This window comes from Oryctolagus cuniculus, chromosome X (genome assembly GCF_051225735.1).
Source record: "Oryctolagus cuniculus isolate XC-2025 breed Fujian yellow rabbit chromosome X, ASM5122573v1, whole genome shotgun sequence".
Lineage (NCBI taxonomy): Eukaryota > Metazoa > Chordata > Mammalia > Lagomorpha > Leporidae > Oryctolagus > Oryctolagus cuniculus.
Window position 1 is genome coordinate 1,367,376 of NC_142888.1, and position 18,930 is coordinate 1,386,305.

Genomic DNA, 18,930 nt, shown 5'->3' on the forward strand with positions numbered 1-18,930 from the left:
GGTATTAGCTAATGAAACTGGTTCCTGCAGAGATGATTCTTGGGCTGTGTTAAATCGACACTAGGGGTCAGCGCCGCGGCTCACTAGGCTAATCCTCCACCTAGCGGCACCAGCACACCGGGTTCTAGTCCCGGTCAGGGCGCGGATTCTGTCCCGGTTGCCCCTCTTCCAGGCCAGCTCTCTGCTGTGGCCTGGGAAGGCAGTGGAGGATGGCCCAAGTGCTTGGGCCCTGCACCCCATGGGAGACCAGGAGAAGCACCTGGGTCCTGGCTTCGGATCAGCGCAGTGCTGGCTGTGGCGGCCATTTGTGGGGGAGGGGTGTAAACCAACAGAGGGAAGACCTTTCTCTCTGTCTCTCACTGTCTAACTCTGCCTGTCAAAAAAAAATCAACACTAGGGTTAGGAACTTCATGAAGAGAATGTGGCAATTACAAGGGACATTTAGATATCAGTAGCTTGGCAGATTTTCATAATGTATAGGAGAGGATGGGAGATAACAAAAGATAAGAGAAAAAGGGTATCAATGAAATGGGTATGTGGGTGCTTTGCCAAGGAAGAAATGCTGTCGCGCATTGCCCTATAGAGTTTGGATATGCTAATCTACTTAATCTAGTTCTAATTAAACTCCAGGTATGCAGTAGATGCTGTGACCAGAACTGAGCTGGGGGGCCAGCACTGTGGCGAAGCGGGTGAGGCCGCTGCGCAGTGCTGTCATCCCAGATGGATGCTCCACTTCTGATCAGCTCTCTGCTGTCACCTGGGAAAGCAGTGGCAGCACCCCCCCCCCATCTCTCTGCTTCTGCCTCTCTGTAAGTCTGCCTTTCAAATAAATAAACAAGTCTTTAAAAAAAGTTCTGAGCTAGGAACTCTGAGAAATATACAAGCCAAATCAAGTTTGGTTCCTAACCTGATGGTGTCCACAATGGAACATAACTGTTTTGAGGCTGATTTATAAATTATGTTAATAAAAAAAAATTCCTAAGAATTTTGGGAAGCCGAGGATCCCAGAGAGATGTCCATGGTGAAAAGCGGACAGAACACCCACAGGCCTCAGCACATAAGGACACGTGTGACCGGAGTGTGTAAATCTAGGAAGTCTTTATTGGATGCCTGCTTTGTGCTCAACATTCAGACAACAGCAAATGACTACAAAAGATGTAAGAAGTTGGATACACACTTCGGAGGCTGAATATTCAGTTAGAATTCCCACTCCCTCCACAGTTAGAGAATAACAGAAGCAGGTCTCTGGGCACTCAGGGAGGCCTCGCCCCAGTGCTGGGTGTGTGTCGTGGGGAGATGTTGATCTAGCAGCTTGAAAACAAAAAGGTAAGGTGCTCCCCCTGTTCTTTGGGTTCTTGCTCGCTCTTGTTTCAGCCTGTCCCTCTGAAGAAGACTTAGTCCATTCTAGACATCACTGTGTGCACACGAATCCCTAGAGTACTTGAATTAAGTCACTGTGAAGAAAGCCCATCAGCCTTCACGCTTGGATTCAAGTGGACTGTGTGTGCCACGCTCAGTTCCTCCAAGCCCACCAGTTCATGGGCCCTGTCCTCACAAATGCCCCCCCGCCGATTCCATCCAAGGCCCAGCGCTTGTTCCCATGATACATCTTTTTTGTTTTCAACTACAGTAATGCAACAGAAATTTTCACTTCCATTTTCCCGTAATAGCCTGTGAAGCCCAAGAAACTTTTTGTCTGTTATCTCTAACATAAACATCTCTATTAGGAAACAGAAGAGAAGTCAAATCCTGAGGCAGAAATAAATATGGAGAGAAATGTCGGTGAGGCTGCCCACTCTTCCATCATATTCGCTCAAGGCAACCTGTCCGGAACAGAGCCATAGTTTTGATATTTAATAACACTTTTATAATCTTATATTTTCTGAACGATGCAATTAACATTTACATACAAGAACTTCACCTCAAAAGGAAAAAGATTTCTCTAAAATGAAGTCTGGATATCATCACTGTTTTGGAATCCCGAATTATTTTCTCCTTTACTCATGTCCACAAAGCCATAAGGATTTTCTTCCCTTTTGGCTTGCTTTTGCCTGTTAAATAAAACAAAGCCACTTTAGCATGGTGATGTAAGCAGGACACTTGTCACTAACCAAACAGATAAAGATCAAAAAGTTTGATGGCAGCCCGTGTTAAGAGGTCAGGTTGGGGGGGAGGGGGCAGGAAATGGTATAAATTGATGATATAAGTGGGCACATCCTCTATTGAGGGAAATTCAGCAATAGTTGTCAAAATTAGAAGTGCACACATACGGTGACCCAGATTTCCTAGTATCTTATAGTTATATTGGTATACACTGAAAATTACCTATGTTAAGCCACTGCAACTTTTTTATAAACACAAACATTTGGAAACAACATGAAAGTCCATCAGTAGGGCTGGAGCTGTAGCATAGTGGGCTAAGCCTCTGCCTGTGGCACCGGAATCCCATATGGGTGCCAGTTCATGTCCTGGCTGCTCCTCTTCCGATCCAGCTCTCTGCTATGGCCTGGGAAAGCAGTAGAAGATGGTCCAAGTGCTTGGGCCCCTGCACCCGTGTGGGAGACTCAGAAGAAGCTCCTAGCTCCTGGCTTCAGATCGGCTTGGCTCAGCTCCAGCCGTTGCAGCCATCTGGAGAGTGAACCAACACATGGAAGACCTTTCTCTCTGTCTTTCCCTCTCTCTCTCGGTAATTCTGCCTCTCAAATCAATAAATAAAATCTTTAAAAAAAAAAAGTCCATCAGTAGAGGGCTGGTTGAAAATATGATTCATGGCCGGCGCCGCGGCTCACTAGGCTAATCCTCCGCCTTGCGGCGCCGGCACACCGGGTTCTAGTCCCGGTCGGGGCACCGGATTCTGTCCCGCTTGCTCCTCTTCCAGGCCAGCTCTCTGCTGTGGCCCAGGAAGGCAGTGGAGGATGGCCCAGGTGCTTGGGCCCTGCACCCCATGGGAGACCAGGAGAAGCACCTGGCTCCTGTCATCGGATCAGCGTGGTGCGCCAGCCGTAGCGCACCAGCTGCGGCGGCCATTGGAGGGTGAACCAACGGCAAAAGGAAGACCTTTCTCTCTGTCTCTCTCTCTCACTATCTACTCTGCCTGTCAAAAAATTAAAATAAATAAATTAATTAATTAAAAAAAAGAAAATATGATTCATCCATATAATGAGAGGCAGGTTGCCAGGAAAAAACAGGGAAGCTCTTTATGCAATATGGCTAGATCACTAGAACATATTAAATGAGAAATAAAAATATGCAGAACTTTGTGTATAATCTGCTAACATTTGTATACTAGAAAGGGATATATATTTATAGGTATTCAAGAAACTGATCATTTTGGTTGGCTTTGGGAAGAAAAATTGGAGGCAAAGGATGACATGGAGACTCTGTGCATCCATTTGGATTTTTCATTTGAACCGTGTGAATGTAACACCTATTCAATGTCAGATTTTTTTTAAGTGAACCTATTTTGGAGAACTAAAAATCTCTAAAGTTTGACCAAAATAGACTCATACATGTAAAGATGCAATCAATGATATGTTTAGACAGCCTGAAGTGTTAGGTGCTATACAGTATTATTATTAACCTTCATTTCATAAGCCCTACAAAAGTCAACTATTTCTCAAGGTCAGGAAAAAAAAGCATGCAGTAGCAAAGCAACATTATAAATCAGATCTCTAGTGATTTAATTCCTCAATGAACTTTGATCTTCAACTCCAGAACAAATTAGAGGGTAATGACCTTGAACTAAGGAGATAACGTGGAGTTTGAGCCGCTTGAGGAGGAATGCGGGTAGTTAGAGTGGCAGTTTGAAGCAGATATCAGAGCTCATTCTTAAATGATCATACAGTGCAGATCTACCACTGGTCCAGGCTACAGGGTCACTTCCAGACTAGGGAGGGTCCTGCAGCAAAGACAGTCCCCTGAGCCCACCCACCCTGCTGGGTTTGCAGCAGGGGAGCCACACTGGCTGCAAGGTGAAGTGCTAATAACATATGGTAAACACCTAGGGGATGCATCAGGATATTTAGGTGCAAAATGGCCCAACTAACTGGCCTATACAACCTACCCCTTATGGTACACTTCCCCAGTAGTATTCCCTAAACCTGTCTTTCTTTTGGATGGATAAATTTAGGAAAGATCACCTACTTCCTTCGGTCCTTGATTCCAGTGAAGATCAGGACAACAATGCCAATCACTATCATTCCCATCACAACTCCAAAAACAACCAGCCATATGGGGACAGGTGACTCATAAGGGGGTTCAAGTGTTGGCTGAATCCCCACAAACTCCAGGCTGTTATCATCCAGACGGAAAATATCATTGATACGACTCCGGGACATGCTGTTTGCAAAAGCAAAACATAGAAAGACACTTAGGCAAAATAAAATCATGTATATTTATTCCATGTATCATTGTTCCCAAAAGGATTTGAGGCTTATCACAAGAATGCACATGTAGACACTGGCATTTAGCCTCATACTTAAGATGCCCACATCCCATGTCAGAGTACCTAGGTTTGATTCCCAGCTCTGGCTCCTGACTGCAGCTTCCTGTTAGTGCAGTCTCTGGGAGGCAGTGGTGATGGCTCAAGGGTTCTTGCCACCCAGGTGGGAGACCTGAAATGAATTCCAGGCTCCCAGCTTGGGCTCCTGAGCCATTGTGGCCATTTGAAGAGTACACCAGTAGATGGAACCTCACCCTCTCTGTCTATCTATCTCTTTTTATGCCTCTCAAATAAAGTTTTTTTTTTTTAAAAAAAGAATGTACTTTTAAATGGTAATTATATATAATAGCAAAGTAGATAATCAGGTCCAATGAAAGATATAAGCTTTTGACAATTACACACCTTTCATACCTTACAACTTAGATTAGATTTGTCAACAGCTTGAATGGAAATGTGCAATTGGTTGATATGTTTTCATTTGTGGCCACTGTGTTTTAAAGGCAGTTAGTTGCATATAAGGGATCTTCAAAAAGTTCATGAAGATGCACCAAAATAAACTCATCTTTTCATTCCATTTTTCCATCAACCTTTTGTAGTACCCTTGTTATTGGCAAGACTATGTCATCTGTAAAGAGTCTATCTCCAAAGGCTTTATATCAAATAAAGAACAAAGGTAATTGGATTCCCCTCTTCTACAAATGTAGTAGAATTTTCCAAATAAAAGTGTCTGGTATTTAGAGGCAGCACTGGAAAGTAACATAGGAAAGGGACCTTTCCCAATGTCTCCTGCACTGGGATGGAAAATGACTCAATTTTAATGGAGGCAAAAGGATGAAGATTATTTAAAACAAAAACAGTGAAATGAAGAATATTCTAGATCAAAGATGCAAGTATTCAGCATCTTATCCTCCTATACCTGGGTATAACCCAGGTCAGGAGGTCAGAGTACACCAGAGAGGAAGAGAGGTCAAAACATTATTAGGGGGCCGGCGCTGTGGTGCAGTGGGTTAACACTCTGGCCTGAAGCACTGGCATCCCATACGGGCGCCGGCACTAGTCCTGGCTGCTCCTCTTCTGATCCAGCTCTCTGCTGTGGCCTGGGAAAGCAGTAGAAGATGGCCCAAGTCCTTGGGCCCCTGCACCCACATGGGAGACCTGGAAGAAGCTCCTGGATCCTGGCTTCGGATCTGCACAGCTCCAGCCGTTGCAGCCATCTGGGGAGTGAACCGGCAGATAGAAGACCTCTCTCTGTCTCTACCTCTCTCTGTAACTCTGTCTTTCAAATAAATAAAATCAATTTTTAAAAAAACATTATTAGGCATGTAACCCCTGGCAAGTTCAACCTGAAAATGTTTCAAGTCACTCTGGAGATAGCAAGTTCAAGGTGTCCTGCAGATTGCAGCTGGGTATCCAGAAGGGCTGAGCTCTTTCATGAATCTCAGCTGCCACTATTTCCTATGACAAACACAAGTCCTTGGGAAGCAGTGAGCGAGTGAGTAGGTATGATTGGGTCATCAGGTCATACACTCCAACCAAGCCAGATTTTTTAGACACACGCTGCCCAGCAAGTCTTAGATCTGCTTCCAAAGGTAAGCAGGACTTACTGACGCAGCTCAAGAGGGCCACCTAGTGAGTTATCCAGAGGCAGTCTGTATGAAACCTTTTTTTAATGACAAAAGGAACCAGCTAGAAGGTCTATCCATTCTTTACTCCTGCTGTCTGTTGTGGGAAATAATTGGGGCACACTGGACAAATCATTTCTTCTAATAGTAAGTCCCGTCCTACCAATTAACCAATGTCTAAGGAATCTTAGCCTTGCATATCTATTTCAGGCTTTCAGCAGTTAAACGAATCCTACACCAAAGTCCTTATAGCAAATAAAGGCACTACTTGCCCAAGTCCCTTCTGCACTACCTTCCATGCGTGTCGGTCAATTTTCCTTCAGCCAGTACCTACTTCCTTCTGCCCGAGAGCATCCTCAGAGCAAAAGATCTGCCCTGCCTGTCGACCAGAATTGCGGGGGAAGTAATGCCACCTGGAAGCTGTTCCGAACCACTGACTGGAGGTGGTGAATAAATACCCCAGCTCCCTCAACCTTCTGCTGGGACATCTCAGGTGCACATTCTCCATGGTCTCCGAGTGTCCCAGCAGGATTTGGCTCGGGTTGCCCACAGAAGTAACTTGCTAACCTATAAATACTGTCTGTCTTCCCTTCTCTGTCTCTTGTCCACATTTTCCTATCAGTGCTTCTTGGGATCACCTCCCAAATAAACCACTTTCATAGAAACCCTTTTCTAAGGTCCTGCATCTGCGGGAATCCAAATCAGCTCATTAAAACCCAAGGTTGTGGGATGAGATAAAGCATGTAAATAACCAGAACAATGCTCAGCACACAGAAAGAGCAAATATTAGCTCTTGTTGCATGTGTTAACCCCTTCAGCCCTTAACCAGTCTGTTTGAAAGTTAGCCGTCACCTGATAGCCTCTTCAACTTCATTTCTAGGGATGATGTCATTCACGTTGTTAGGTGCAGTCACGAAGAAGTTGAAGGAGATTCTTGGTTTCAAATCACTCACTCTGACATCCTCCTCCCTGTGGAGAAACAAAAGAAACGTCTTCCCTTGGGGCACAGAGGACACAACAAAGACTTCCCTTGCCATGGAAGGAGAGGATCACAGGTAGAGAAAGAAACATGGGGCATGATGGCAAACAGGAGGATGTCATCTCCTACTACCGATAAGCTTGCCCAACTATGTCAAGGACATGAAAGTTGCAATATAGAGTTTTGGAACTCTTGGTTCTGACCTTGTATAAAACATTTTTTTTTCAATGAGAGAGAAATTGTAAACTGAAAGCCCCAGAAGAATAGCAAAGAATCACTGGTGACCCAAGATGGTGATTGTGGGGAGCAACTCGGACTAGACTAAGTTACTGGAATTAAGACTTATTCTATGCATCTGCTCTCCCACAATATGGCGCTGAGAAGGGAGAAACAGCTTCTACACAGCTGCCTCCAGTTCAACCAATAAACTGTAGGACCTGCTCCTGATTGGAGGAGAGCAGCGTACTCGGCGTGTGGGTAGCAGAGTTGGGATTGGTGGAAGAGGACTATAAAGGAGGAGAGAGACAACATGCACCAGGAACATCTAAGGGGAACATCTATCTGAAGGAACACCTGTGCAGCCCCCGAGAGAGCCGGCCGGCGGTGTGCCACTCCCCCGCGGAAGTGGGGAAAGTGGCTAGGGGGAACCGCCCTTCCACGGAGGTGGAAGGGTCGGTAGCCAACCCGGGAAGAACCAGCAGCAAACCCGGGGAGGGCCGAGCAGGCAAAAGAACAGCGCAGGGTCCTGTGTCGTTCCTCCGCGAAGAGGGGGAGCGACAGTGATAAACAGCAAAGTGAACAGAAATAGCCCCCAAGCTGGCCCCACCACCAAACATGTCGCACCCATGAATGAAGGTAGTGACTGAGTCTAGTGAAAGCTAAGGTAGGCCATATGGTTTCTAGTGCTTGAGTCATACCCCTCTTTTTTTTATTTATTTATTTATTTATTTTTTTTGACAGGCAGAGTGGACAGTGAGAGAGAGAGACAGAGAGAAAGGTCTTCCTTTGCCGTTGGTTCACCCTCCAATGGCCGCCGCGGCCGGCACACTGCGGCCGGCACACCGCGCTGATCCGATGGCAGGAGCCAGGAGCCAGGTGCTTTTCCTGGTCTCCCATGGGGTGCAGGGCCCAAGCACCTGGGCCATCCTCCACTGCACTCCCTGGCCACAGCAGAGAGCTGGCCTGGAAGAGGGGCAACCGGGACAGAATCCGGCGCCCTGACCGGGACTAGAACCCGGTGTGCCGGCGCCGCTAGGTGGAGGATTAGCCTAGTGAGCCGCGGTGCCGGCCGAGTCATACCCCTCTTGTTCAGAACAAAAGCCGAGGTCCTTAGAATGGCCTTCAGTTCCACAAGAACTTTCTTCTCGCTCTCCTGCCCCTAGGCCTGACCACTGCCCTGACCACATCTCCTTGTCTCCTAGTAGATGCTCTGTTCCAGCCACATTGGCCGCCTGCCTGTTCCTTCAAAAGGCAAAGCGTCTGCACCTGCTGTTTCCCAGACGAAATGTTTTCTCCCACTGATGGCCTTGCTGGAGCTCTCTCCTGTTTCATGTATTTACTTAATTATTAGTAAGGTCTCTTCTGACCATTCCACTTCAAAAGGAACTCCCTTCCCACCCTCACACACACCTATCAGCACTTCCAATCCCGTCCTTGTTGCACTCTTCTGCCTAGCATTTATTGCCATGTAATTCTCTATTTCACATATGTATCATACATACACAACATATACACTAGTGTATCAGTTCAATGACAGCAGCGTTCTGCCCTTTCTTTTTTCAGTACTGAGGGTAGGTGACAGTTTTGGGAGCAAGAGGAGCACAGGGAGAGCTGCTGAACAAGAACACGGTCCTTGCGATCTGGGAGTCTAATAAGCCACAATCATCCTACACAGAGTGGTCCAAAGTCCAGGATGCTGGAGAAGTCCTCAAATTATGAGGAGCTTTTTCTTAATTTCACCTGAAGAAAACTGTAAGCAGAATATCTTTTGGAATTCAAGAGGAAGGGGAATGCTGGTTGGAAGAACTTGAGAACTCACCCAAAAAGAATCGTCTGGTTTTTGACTTCTGAAAAGTATTTTCTCATGGCATATGCAACAGATGACCGGAATAAGTACATTTCACTGTCATTCCATTCGTACTGCAAATTCAGAAGAAAGACATTGCTCAGTAGGGATCATAGGACATATTTAAACCTGATACTCAGGGTGGGTGTTTGGTGCAACAGTGAGGATTCCTCTTGGGAAACCCACATCCCAGATGGGAGTGCCTGGTTTGGAGTCTTGCCTCTGCTCCAGCTCTGCTCCCAATTCCAGCTTCCTGACCATGTGCACCCTGGGAGGAAGCAGGTGATGGCTCAAGTACTTTGGCCCCTACCACCCACATGGAAAATCAATTGAATTCCTGCCTTCTAGCTTCTGCCGACTAGAACCCTGGCTGTTGCAGCATTTGATGAGTGAATTAGCAAATCAATAAATTTTCATAATAAAGCCTGGTACTTTTCAAGCATTGCTGCTCATATTCCGGTGTCTTGCTTCTGCTTAAGTCAGAGAACAGCAACACAAGGGAGGTCAGCATCACCTGGGGGGCTGGTTAAAACACAGACTGTTGGGCCCCACCCTCAGAGGTTCTGACTCAGAAAGGCTGGGAAAAGCCCTGACACTGGAGCGCTCACAGACTCCCGGGGGCTGCCAATTACTGCTGCTGCTCACGGAACCACACTTTAGAAACCACTGGGGTCAGTGGTCCTTTTACTTTGATTTCATATGAATCAAAAATAAACAGCCCGAGGATGGGTTGTAGATCAGAGTCAATCAAAAGTTGTGGGTTTGCTTAAAATGTCTATGCACTGTAGGCAAATAAACTGAGTGTTTACTATTGTATGACAAGTTCTCATGCAAGTACGAGAGTAAACGAAAAAGAGACTTAAGGTTCAAAGGAAAAAAATAACTCGCCGTGAAGAGCAAGGTAATTGCTCTTGTTTTCCAGTGCTAAGCAAATGGTTTGTTTCAAAAGGGCCTTGAGAGACTTGAGAGGAAAAACAAGCTTTCCCTCTTTCGTCCAGTAGATGGCAGTAGAGACCAAAAATGGCACAGGCTCTGCTTCTCCTTTCCCCTCTTAGGAAAAAAAGTCTAAGATTTCACAAAAGAATTATTACATTCACTTCAGCTTAATTTCACCCAGGTCGTGTGTGTGTGTGTGTGTGTGTGTGTGTGTTTATGTGTAGGGAGGGTACTTTGATAGTAATAACAATGTTAATATTGTTACTCTCATTACTATTTCCGTATTTGAATTTTTTTAAGGCTAAGTTCTCAAAATAATGCCATAGATACAGTTGGCCTTCCACAGAAAATACAAGTATTTACCATTCCCTTGTTGCATGGACAGATCACATGAGGACACATCAAGAAAAAGCGGCTGACATTGTGGCGTAGCAGGTAAAGCCGCTCCTTGCAAATTTATTTCAAATAAATAAATAAATAAATCTTTAAAAAAAGTGTAAGTAATATGATTTTCGATAAATATTTGTTACCCCAAAATGGATCACTACACCAGTGGTTCTCAAAGTTTCCCATAATTAGAATCACCTGAGGAGCTTCTAAGAGTCTTGTTGCCCAACTCTTAAAGCCACACCCCAAAGCAACTACATCAGAATTTCCTGGGGTGAAACACAGGTGTTAATATTTTGAAAACTTCCCCATATGACTCTGATGTGCAGCCAAGTTTGAGAAACAGTGTTCCAAATCAGAGCTTCTGAGTGCTTACTGCATAAACAAATCCCCCCCAGGGTTTGCCAAAATGCACACTCTGATTAAGCAGGTCCAGGGCTGGGGCCTGAGATTCTACATTTTCAACAGGTTTCCAGGTGATTCGGATGCTGTTGACCCACAGAACGCACTCTAAGTAAAGCCAGGACATAGATAATTGAGCAGAACAAAACAAACAATAACTTCCTAACCATACTGCTTCTAAAAACAACGGCTCAAAATATAACCATGTCCTCTTCCTCAAATACAAACAAAAGTGATAAGAGTCCATTGGAATAATATTTGAGATTTAAGGACTGGTACAGATGATTTCTCATTGACCTTTACAACATCTCCAAGGTAATAAGTAAAAAGCATGCACAGCCTGTTCAAAAAGGAACAAGTTACTTAAAAAAAAAAGAAGCGGAAGGCTAGAATCTGCGGCTAATAGTTCGGAAGAAAACCATGGCCTTTCCTCTTTCAGACCAAGCTGAAATGAGGCTATCGCGTCCTATTTAAGGGAAGAGATGCACTGAAACATAACGGGTACACTGTGGGAATACTCACTGCCTGGTCTCCAAGAGCTGTTTTTAGGCTTATCCTCACTTTGATGCTTTGGTCAGCATCTGATTGAAGAGAAATTACAGATTGCTGGTTACAAGTGACAGGTTGAACACATATGTTTATTTTTCCCCCTCCTGCAGTCCCACCAAAGTACTAGTAAAGGATTTTTTTCAAGGTACAAGCACACTTTTGGAAAATGAGAAATGGTGGGAAGTGCTTTCTCAGGAGATAGAAAGCCATGATGTATGGTATGCACAGAGGGAAAGTCTTGCAATACAGGTACAGCAGAGGGTACGAAGAGGACACTGGGCAGAAAACAAGACTGTGGTTAAAAACACTTTGAGGAACAGCTGATCCTCCCACCCCATATGCCCTTGCTTAAACAGCCACTTGGGAGCTGTGTTCCAATAAAACTAGAGATAATCCAAGAAGACATGGGATCCAGGAAGCAGTGGATTCAACTCCAGAGAACAACAAACAAAAGGAGACTCGAGATGAGAACTGTTCCAGATTGAGGCAAAAGGATGTACCACTCCAAGAGGAAAGTCTCTAGGGAAATAAATTAGACTGAAAGAAATCAATATATTAGAACAGTTCGGGGGTGGGGGGAACCAAATGCAATACAGACAGCAAATTATACATGCAAAAAATATTGAAGCAAATAGAAACTCTGGGACAAACAAAAAGTCACATTAGAAATGACACAACAGGCCGGCGCCGCGGCTCACTAGGCTAATCCTCCACCTAGCGGCGCCGGCACACTGGGTTCTAGTCCCGGTCGGGGTGCTGGATTCTGTCCCGGTTGCCCCTCTTCCAGGCCAGCTCTCTGCTGTGGCCCGGGAGTGCAGTGGAGGATGGCCCAAGTGCTTGGGCCCTGCACCCCATGGGAGACCAGGAGAAGCACCTGGCTCCTGCCTTCGGATTGGCGCGGTGCGCCAGCCGTGGCGGCCATTGGAGGGTGAACCAACGGCAAAAGGAAGACCTTTCTCTCTCTCTCTCTCTCACTATCCACTCTGCCTGTCAAAAAAAAAAAAGAAAAGAAAAGAAAAGAAATGACACAACAGAGTATATTACATGGACCTACAGGCATAATGATGTGACTATTGACAGCTGCTTTACTAAAAATCACAATAAAGCTTTACTGAGAGAGTAAGAAATGGAAGTAGAAGAACAGGCAGAAGTAAAAGTAAAAAAATGACCAATAACGAGAGACCAATATAAACAAATTATTTAGAAATGTGAAAGTAACTGCCAGAAAGAAGCTATAGCATTAAAATTGTTAAAAGTGCATGTCTTTGAAAAATAGGAGTCAGGTACAGTGGGGGTTGAAGACTTTTATACGCTTTTAAAGATGAGACTAATAAAAACAGACTTGCAAGTGTACATGTGTGCGCATCTGTGTGCATGGGGGTGTATGTGTACAATAGTTTTCACAATGCCAGGTACACAGTAGGTGATTACACATGTGCTTCCTACCCCCATCAAATGGCAGCTGCCAGCACAGCACCGTCTAAGTCAGCTTCTAAGTAGGGGGAAGCATTCGCAGCTACGTGGCCTTTGCAAAATGTGTCAGCATGGTATACTCACATGGGGTCCACTCAGTGCTCCAGCCCACAAAGGAATTCCTGTTCTGCTCTTTCAGCCAGGTAAACAAGGGCTCAAAGTAGTTGAGCAGTGGTCTTACATCCATATTTTTTGCTCCTACAACATTTTCCAATGCTAAGGTCCAGGGTTCTGATCTTCCGAGTCTCAGCATATTGCTACATGAGAAAAGAGGGTGTTCAGAATACTTTGAGAGATTCCAGATGCACATATACTTACATCTGTAGCCTAAGTGCTCTTTCACTTGCACAAGTTTGCTCCTGGCAGATAAGAAAATAAAACGTATTGATGAGATATTCATCCCTCAAACTCTCTATGCCCTTCCACTGACTACAAAGGGAGCTCTGAAGTTATAACATGGAGACAGCAGGTGGCCCATCGAGCCAGCGAATGGTCTAGGTTCCTGTGTGATCACAGATTAAACATTTACTTTGTGGATGAGGACATTTTAAAGCCAAAATGTTCTTTTTGGAACAAAGAAATCACATTCAAACCAAAGCATGGAAATGAATGAATATTGGAGACGAAGCATTGAGTCATTTCTTACAGCAGCTTCTGCCCAGCTTCAGTGGAATTTGAGATGTCACATTTGTGCAGGGGACCTTCATGTTGAGCTGCTTGACAAAGGGCTTCTTGAAACTGAAATTGATAAATTGTCCTGGTGTAATATCTGTACAAGAGACAAAGAAGCGAAAAAGCAGTCCCATGCTGAGTTACTGTGGCAGAGTCATAGATTAGGCTGTACATTTAAATCCGGGAGTCTAAGTAACCAAAGAGATACTAACAAAACTTCTTTCTCCAGAAAGACCCAAACAAAAACTGTACAATCTCATCATAGTCTACTTGCAGTTTGCATATCAATTCATAAACAAGGCAGCACTACTCAAATGTTAGCTCATGTTTGTATTGTGTTTTATGGATTTTTAGCCATTTTATGTAAATTATGCCAATAAATCTGTATGACAAATCAAAAGTATTGTTTTCATTTTACCAATAAAGATGCAGAAGCCTGGCAAATCCAAGGTCTGGGACTAATAGGTGAAGAACAATACATTGTGAACTCCCCCAGTAACAAGAAGACAAACAAAAGTACTTTTCAGTTTGTCCCAACGGTACTATTGATTCCTTGATAATGGGGAAAAGATCTCCCACAAACGTTATCTAACCTAGCAAATCGTGTTGGGTTAAATTGAATTGAATTGAGTTATCTATATTGAGCTTGGGGTACAAGTTGGAGATAGGAAGAAAACTTACAATTATCACTTCACTGATCCCTATTTCTTTGTCATTAGCACGGTTATTCACAAACCCTCAAAGTTAAACAAAGAAAACTGTCATTTACCGGATGAATGAATAATCATTAGCAACATGGAACAGAGCCGCAGGGTCGCAGTATGTTTCATCATGGGGCATGGGTTCTACCACCCCAACTATCTCTCGCCTTTGGGAAGAAAGGAAAAGATACGTTAGCTGGGGGGCACCCATCATGAGGAGGTGGGGTTGGACACAACTGCAGTTTCATCAGTCAATGGCATTTCTATTGAAGTTGGTTGTCAGGTGAAATAGAAACAGTATTAAAAAAAAAAAAAGAGTGTAAAGCCCATTAGGTGGTTATCTTATTTTTTAATTCAGCCAGAATATACCATTGGAAGATAGTTATGTCTTCAAAATACTAATTTAATAGATTCATAAAGTATGAAAACATACAATGAAAGCCCTACTAATTCCTATCAGGCACTGCACTTACTGTGTTCCTGGCAGAAGGAACTTTGTAAAATTGAAATCTTACTTGTTCTTCAACTCAAAAGTCCCCTCCTCTGGGAAGCCTGTGCCCAACACCACCCACTTTCCAGCACAGTAAACCCCTTCAGCTCCCCAGCCTTCCCCAGTTGTGCCTCATTTTCCATTTTTCTCCCAATTTTGTGGTTACGTGGTTATTCACTGTTGCCCTGGAGACTTGACTGGGTAAAAAATACATAAAAATGAACATATTAGTCACTTCCTAAATAATATCAATTTAATGAAAGACCTACCACTTAACAATATAGAACATGAAGCAGTGTCACCTCACCCAAGGTAGAAGGCAGGGCCAAGGAAATTTTATCTGAGCAGATGGCACTTAAGTGGACACTAAAAATATAAAACTGAGATAGCTAATGTGTGTTTGTGGCAGGTGGCTGCACCGGGGTGCTGTGGTGAGATGGCGTTCCCCGACCTGAATGATGCACTTCTTTCATTTTCAGAAAATTAAATCCCCATCTGCAGCTTTCAAGATTTATCTACTCAGATCTCAAACATTCTGACTAGGAAACAGTCTTTGAGAACCTCAATCCTAGTCACTTTAGTTTGGGTTTTCTCAAAACAGACTCTGAGACAAGGCCCTGGAAAAATGATTCCAGGAAATATCAGCAAAGGGATAATGCGGTCATGCGGGGAAAGGAGAGCAGCCCCCAAAGCGTGGGCTATCAAGCGAGTTACCACTGTGGCGACTGGAGCTCCACCCCACTGAGGGGCTCCAGGACTCAGTGTAGAGCACGCCCACAAGAGTTACCCCACCTGAGTGCAAAGGAGTTGAGGTACTTATCCATCAACTCAGATCAGTTAGTAGTCGAGGGTCAGTGGGGGGTGGCATTAGTTTGGCAGCCTTTCCTGAAATTACAGGGTTCTAGTGGCTTTAGAAAACACTCAGGTGATGAAATACAGTGAGACTAGCTGGTTATGTACGTGTATGTGCACAGGTGAGTCAAATTAGTTTAAGTAATTGGTGAGGGCAGACATTTAGTCTACCAATTAGGACACATGTGTCCTGTATCAGTCTACTCTGGCTCCTGACTCCAGCTTCCTACTATTGTAGACCCTGGGACGCAGAAGTCTTTAGGTTCCTGCCATCCACACGAAAGACCTGGATTGAGTTCCTGGCACCCCGCTTCAGCCTGACTCAGTCCTGTCTGGAGCAGGCATTTGGGGAGTGAACCAGCAGATGGGAGTGCTCCCTCCCTGCTCCCCCCACCTTCTCAAATAAATTAACTAATTTAACAATAAATAAACAGTGAACTCACGAGAAAATATTTTACTGAATCATTGACTTACTTCATCTCCCACCACTTTTGCATCCACTGCTCTTTGGGAATTTCACCCTTAAAGACCATCCATCTCCACTTCTCTAACATGTAAGTAAATGGTAGAGTTCCAACAATCGTGAGTGCTTGTTTGAGTAGGAAGTTTATTTCTGTTTCTGAAAATAAATGGAAAATGGTAATATTAAGATGAAGATGAGAGTAGCTGTCTTGTGTTAAAGGTAATTTTCCTAATTTCAAGATAATATTCCTTGGGGCCAATGTTGTGGTATACAGGGTTAAGCCACTGCCTGCAGTGCAGGCATCGCATATGAGCACTCGCCTCTCTACTTTCACTCCAGCTCCCTGCTAATGTGCCTGGGAAAGCTGTGGGAAGATGGCTGAAGTACTTGGGCCCCTGCCACCCACATGGGACAGCTGGATGGAGTTTCAGGCTCCCGGCTTTGATCTGAGTCAGCTGCAGCCATTTGGTGAATCAACCAGCAGATGGAAAATATCTGTCTCTCTCTCTCTCTGACTTTCAAATAAATATTAAAAAAAAATCTTTAAAAAAAGAAAATATGGCTGGCGCCGCAGCTCACTAGGCTAATCCTCCGCCTTGCGGCGCCGGCACACCAGGTTCTAGTCCCGGTCGGGGTGCTGGATTCTGTCCCGGTTGCCCCTCTTCCAGGCCAGCTCTCTGCTGTGGCCCGGGAGTGCAGTGGAGGATGGCCCAAGTGCTTGGGCCCTGCACCCCATGGGAGACCAGGAGAAGCACCTGGCTCCTGCCTTCGGATCAGCGTGGTGCGCCAGCCGCGGCAGCCATTGGAGGGTGAACCAACGGCAAAGGAAGACCTTTCTCTCTGTCTCTCTCTCTCACTGTCCACTCTGCCTGTCAAAAAAAAAAAAAAAGAAAAGAAAAGAAAATATTCCTCAAGATATACTTACTATACAAATGAGAAATATTAACAATGAACATAACAATATGTATCTGTTCACCTTCTCAGCTAAGGAATTTGGAGTAGGGTGGAGCCATGAAACAGAACATGCAAATAAAAATCCACAAATTGCCCAATCCTCATTTTTTTCATTCGTTCCAATTGCCTTCCTCAAATGTCTCTTATGAGAGTTAATAAGGACCACTCTATCTCCTTTCCTAGTCATGCCACTTGTTCTTGAAAGCTCCACGGAGGCAGGGACTGATGACATTTCATTCAAGATTGTACACCCGGTGCAGTGCCTGCTACTCAATGCCCTCTCAAGTCTTTGTTAAATAAACATGTAGTAAAAAGATAGTGAAAAGCTAGTAAACCAGAGAGGGGATAAAAAAAAAAAAAAAGAATTTCCGTAGAGAACACAATCCTGGATAATCAAAAGTACAATGCCCTTTAAATATACTAGTATCTTTTTTACCAGGAATTTTAAGTGTTTTAGCAAATCATATCACTTCATTCTATATCTTATTAGTGACATGAACTGGGAGTAGAGCTCATCAAAGAAAGAGTGTACCAAGAAAGTTCACTGAAATATAAGCAGGAAGATGTTATCTAGTTTCCATGTCACTGTTTCTCTACTGTCCAAAAAAAAAAATCAAATGTCTTATATATGGTATGTTCTCAATAAATCTGGGAGCTCTTCGAAAAGTTCACAGGAAATGTGGATTATGAGAAAAGCCACATAAGATTCCAAATTTTCTTTCACATCAAAATAATCTTTAAATTTCATTTTTCCATAAACATTTTTAAGTCCCTCATGTATCTGGAGGAAGAAAGGAAGAGAGAGGGGGAAGAAAACAAGGATGAAAGCAATGTGTTTGTTTAACATCATTCACAAATCAGGAGCAGAGCCAAGCAAAGAAGCAGGGGTTTAACCACATCTAACATCATGTGAAAAAACAGTGATCTGACCACTTTTGCCTGCTGTCGTGAAACGTTAAAAAATGATAAAACAAATAAATGTATGCTCGTTGACTTGAGTGAATATTATTTTAAACTTAGGAAGCAGATGTGGCTACCGTTAATTCCTTTGCCTTTGTTATTCTCTTCATGGAGGATGCCACTACTGGTCTATAATCTGCGGGGTCTGTGCTGCGGTATTTCAGACATGGTAACTGCTTTACACTGGCTACTCACAGGCCCTTATGCGATCACCAAGGATCTGGAACCAGAGATCAAGGCAGAGTGAACGGCCTACACAAAGATGGAGCTCCTGGCCTTGACCTCACTCACCAAACACTCCAGCCAGCAAATGAGGGGCAAGAAATACATGGAAGAGGAGAAAGTATTCAGCTTTACTTGCTGTACTTTTAAGAGGAAGAATCAAAACCCATGGTATCCCCCATGGAAGAAATCCGAATCTCCTGAACATTTTTTATGTTCCATCAAGTCTGAGCCATGCAAGAAGAAATGGGATAAAGTTATTGAAGAACAGCATGAATTTGAAGGGATGTACAGGGCAAATTCATGCTTCAGTTGGATGAGCCAAATGTTTCAGTCCCTTCCATTATTGATATTGTGCCACCTGCTTTTAAAAATCCCAAATTCCAAGTTTCATTTTGCTTTGCACATATTATAGGAAGGAATTTAGGTTAGGGATTTGGTTTATATTGGGCTATGATTCTGCCATTACATTGCCTTTTTGATCTTGGACCATTATTTCCCTCTCTTGGATTTGATTTTCTCCTCTGTAAAATGGTTTTTAGAATCTGTTGTATTGCTTCTTGGCCTTTTGGCTAAGATCAAGTGTAGAATCTGTTGTAGCTCTAAAATTGTGCAAAATTTCCACCTAAAACCAAAGGAATATAATCAGAACACTGTCACTAATTAGTTAGGTGACCTTGGACAAGCTATTTCAGTTTTGTGAGACTGTTTCAACATTTTTAAACTAAAAAACAAAATGTGTTAGATATTTCCAACAGAATA

The 18,930-nt window shown here is 43.9% G+C and overlaps 1 protein-coding gene and 1 non-coding gene across 3 annotated transcripts in view; one reads left to right on the plus strand and one right to left on the minus strand.

Moving 5' to 3' along the window:
- Positions 1-1,079: 1,079 nt before the first annotated feature.
- ACE2 (angiotensin converting enzyme 2) overlaps positions 1,080-18,930 on the minus strand; it is a 47,352-nt gene continuing 29,501 nt past the window's right edge. The window contains exons 11-20 of one of the 2 annotated variants that reach the window (XM_002719845.6): positions 16,044-16,188; positions 14,296-14,394; positions 13,501-13,623; positions 12,939-13,111; positions 11,355-11,413; positions 9,081-9,181; positions 6,916-7,032; positions 4,144-4,338; positions 1,922-2,051; positions 1,080-1,823 (exon numbers count right to left, since the gene is read on the minus strand). In XM_002719845.6, the coding sequence (XP_002719891.3) occupies positions 1,943-2,051; positions 4,144-4,338; positions 6,916-7,032; positions 9,081-9,181; positions 11,355-11,413; positions 12,939-13,111; positions 13,501-13,623; positions 14,296-14,394; positions 16,044-16,188 (1,121 nt within the window). In that variant the 3' untranslated portion in view covers positions 1,080-1,823; positions 1,922-1,942. Of the gene's footprint in view, positions 2,052-4,143; positions 4,339-6,915; positions 7,033-9,080; positions 9,182-11,354; positions 11,414-12,938; positions 13,112-13,500; positions 13,624-14,295; positions 14,395-16,043; positions 16,189-18,930 lie in introns of both variants that reach the window. The other variant, XM_051826945.3, reaches the window with a different exon arrangement.
- On the plus strand, positions 18,721-18,904 carry LOC127485083 (U2 spliceosomal RNA). Its single transcript, XR_016228563.1, has one exon. It is a non-coding gene; the product is annotated as a U2 spliceosomal RNA (small nuclear RNA).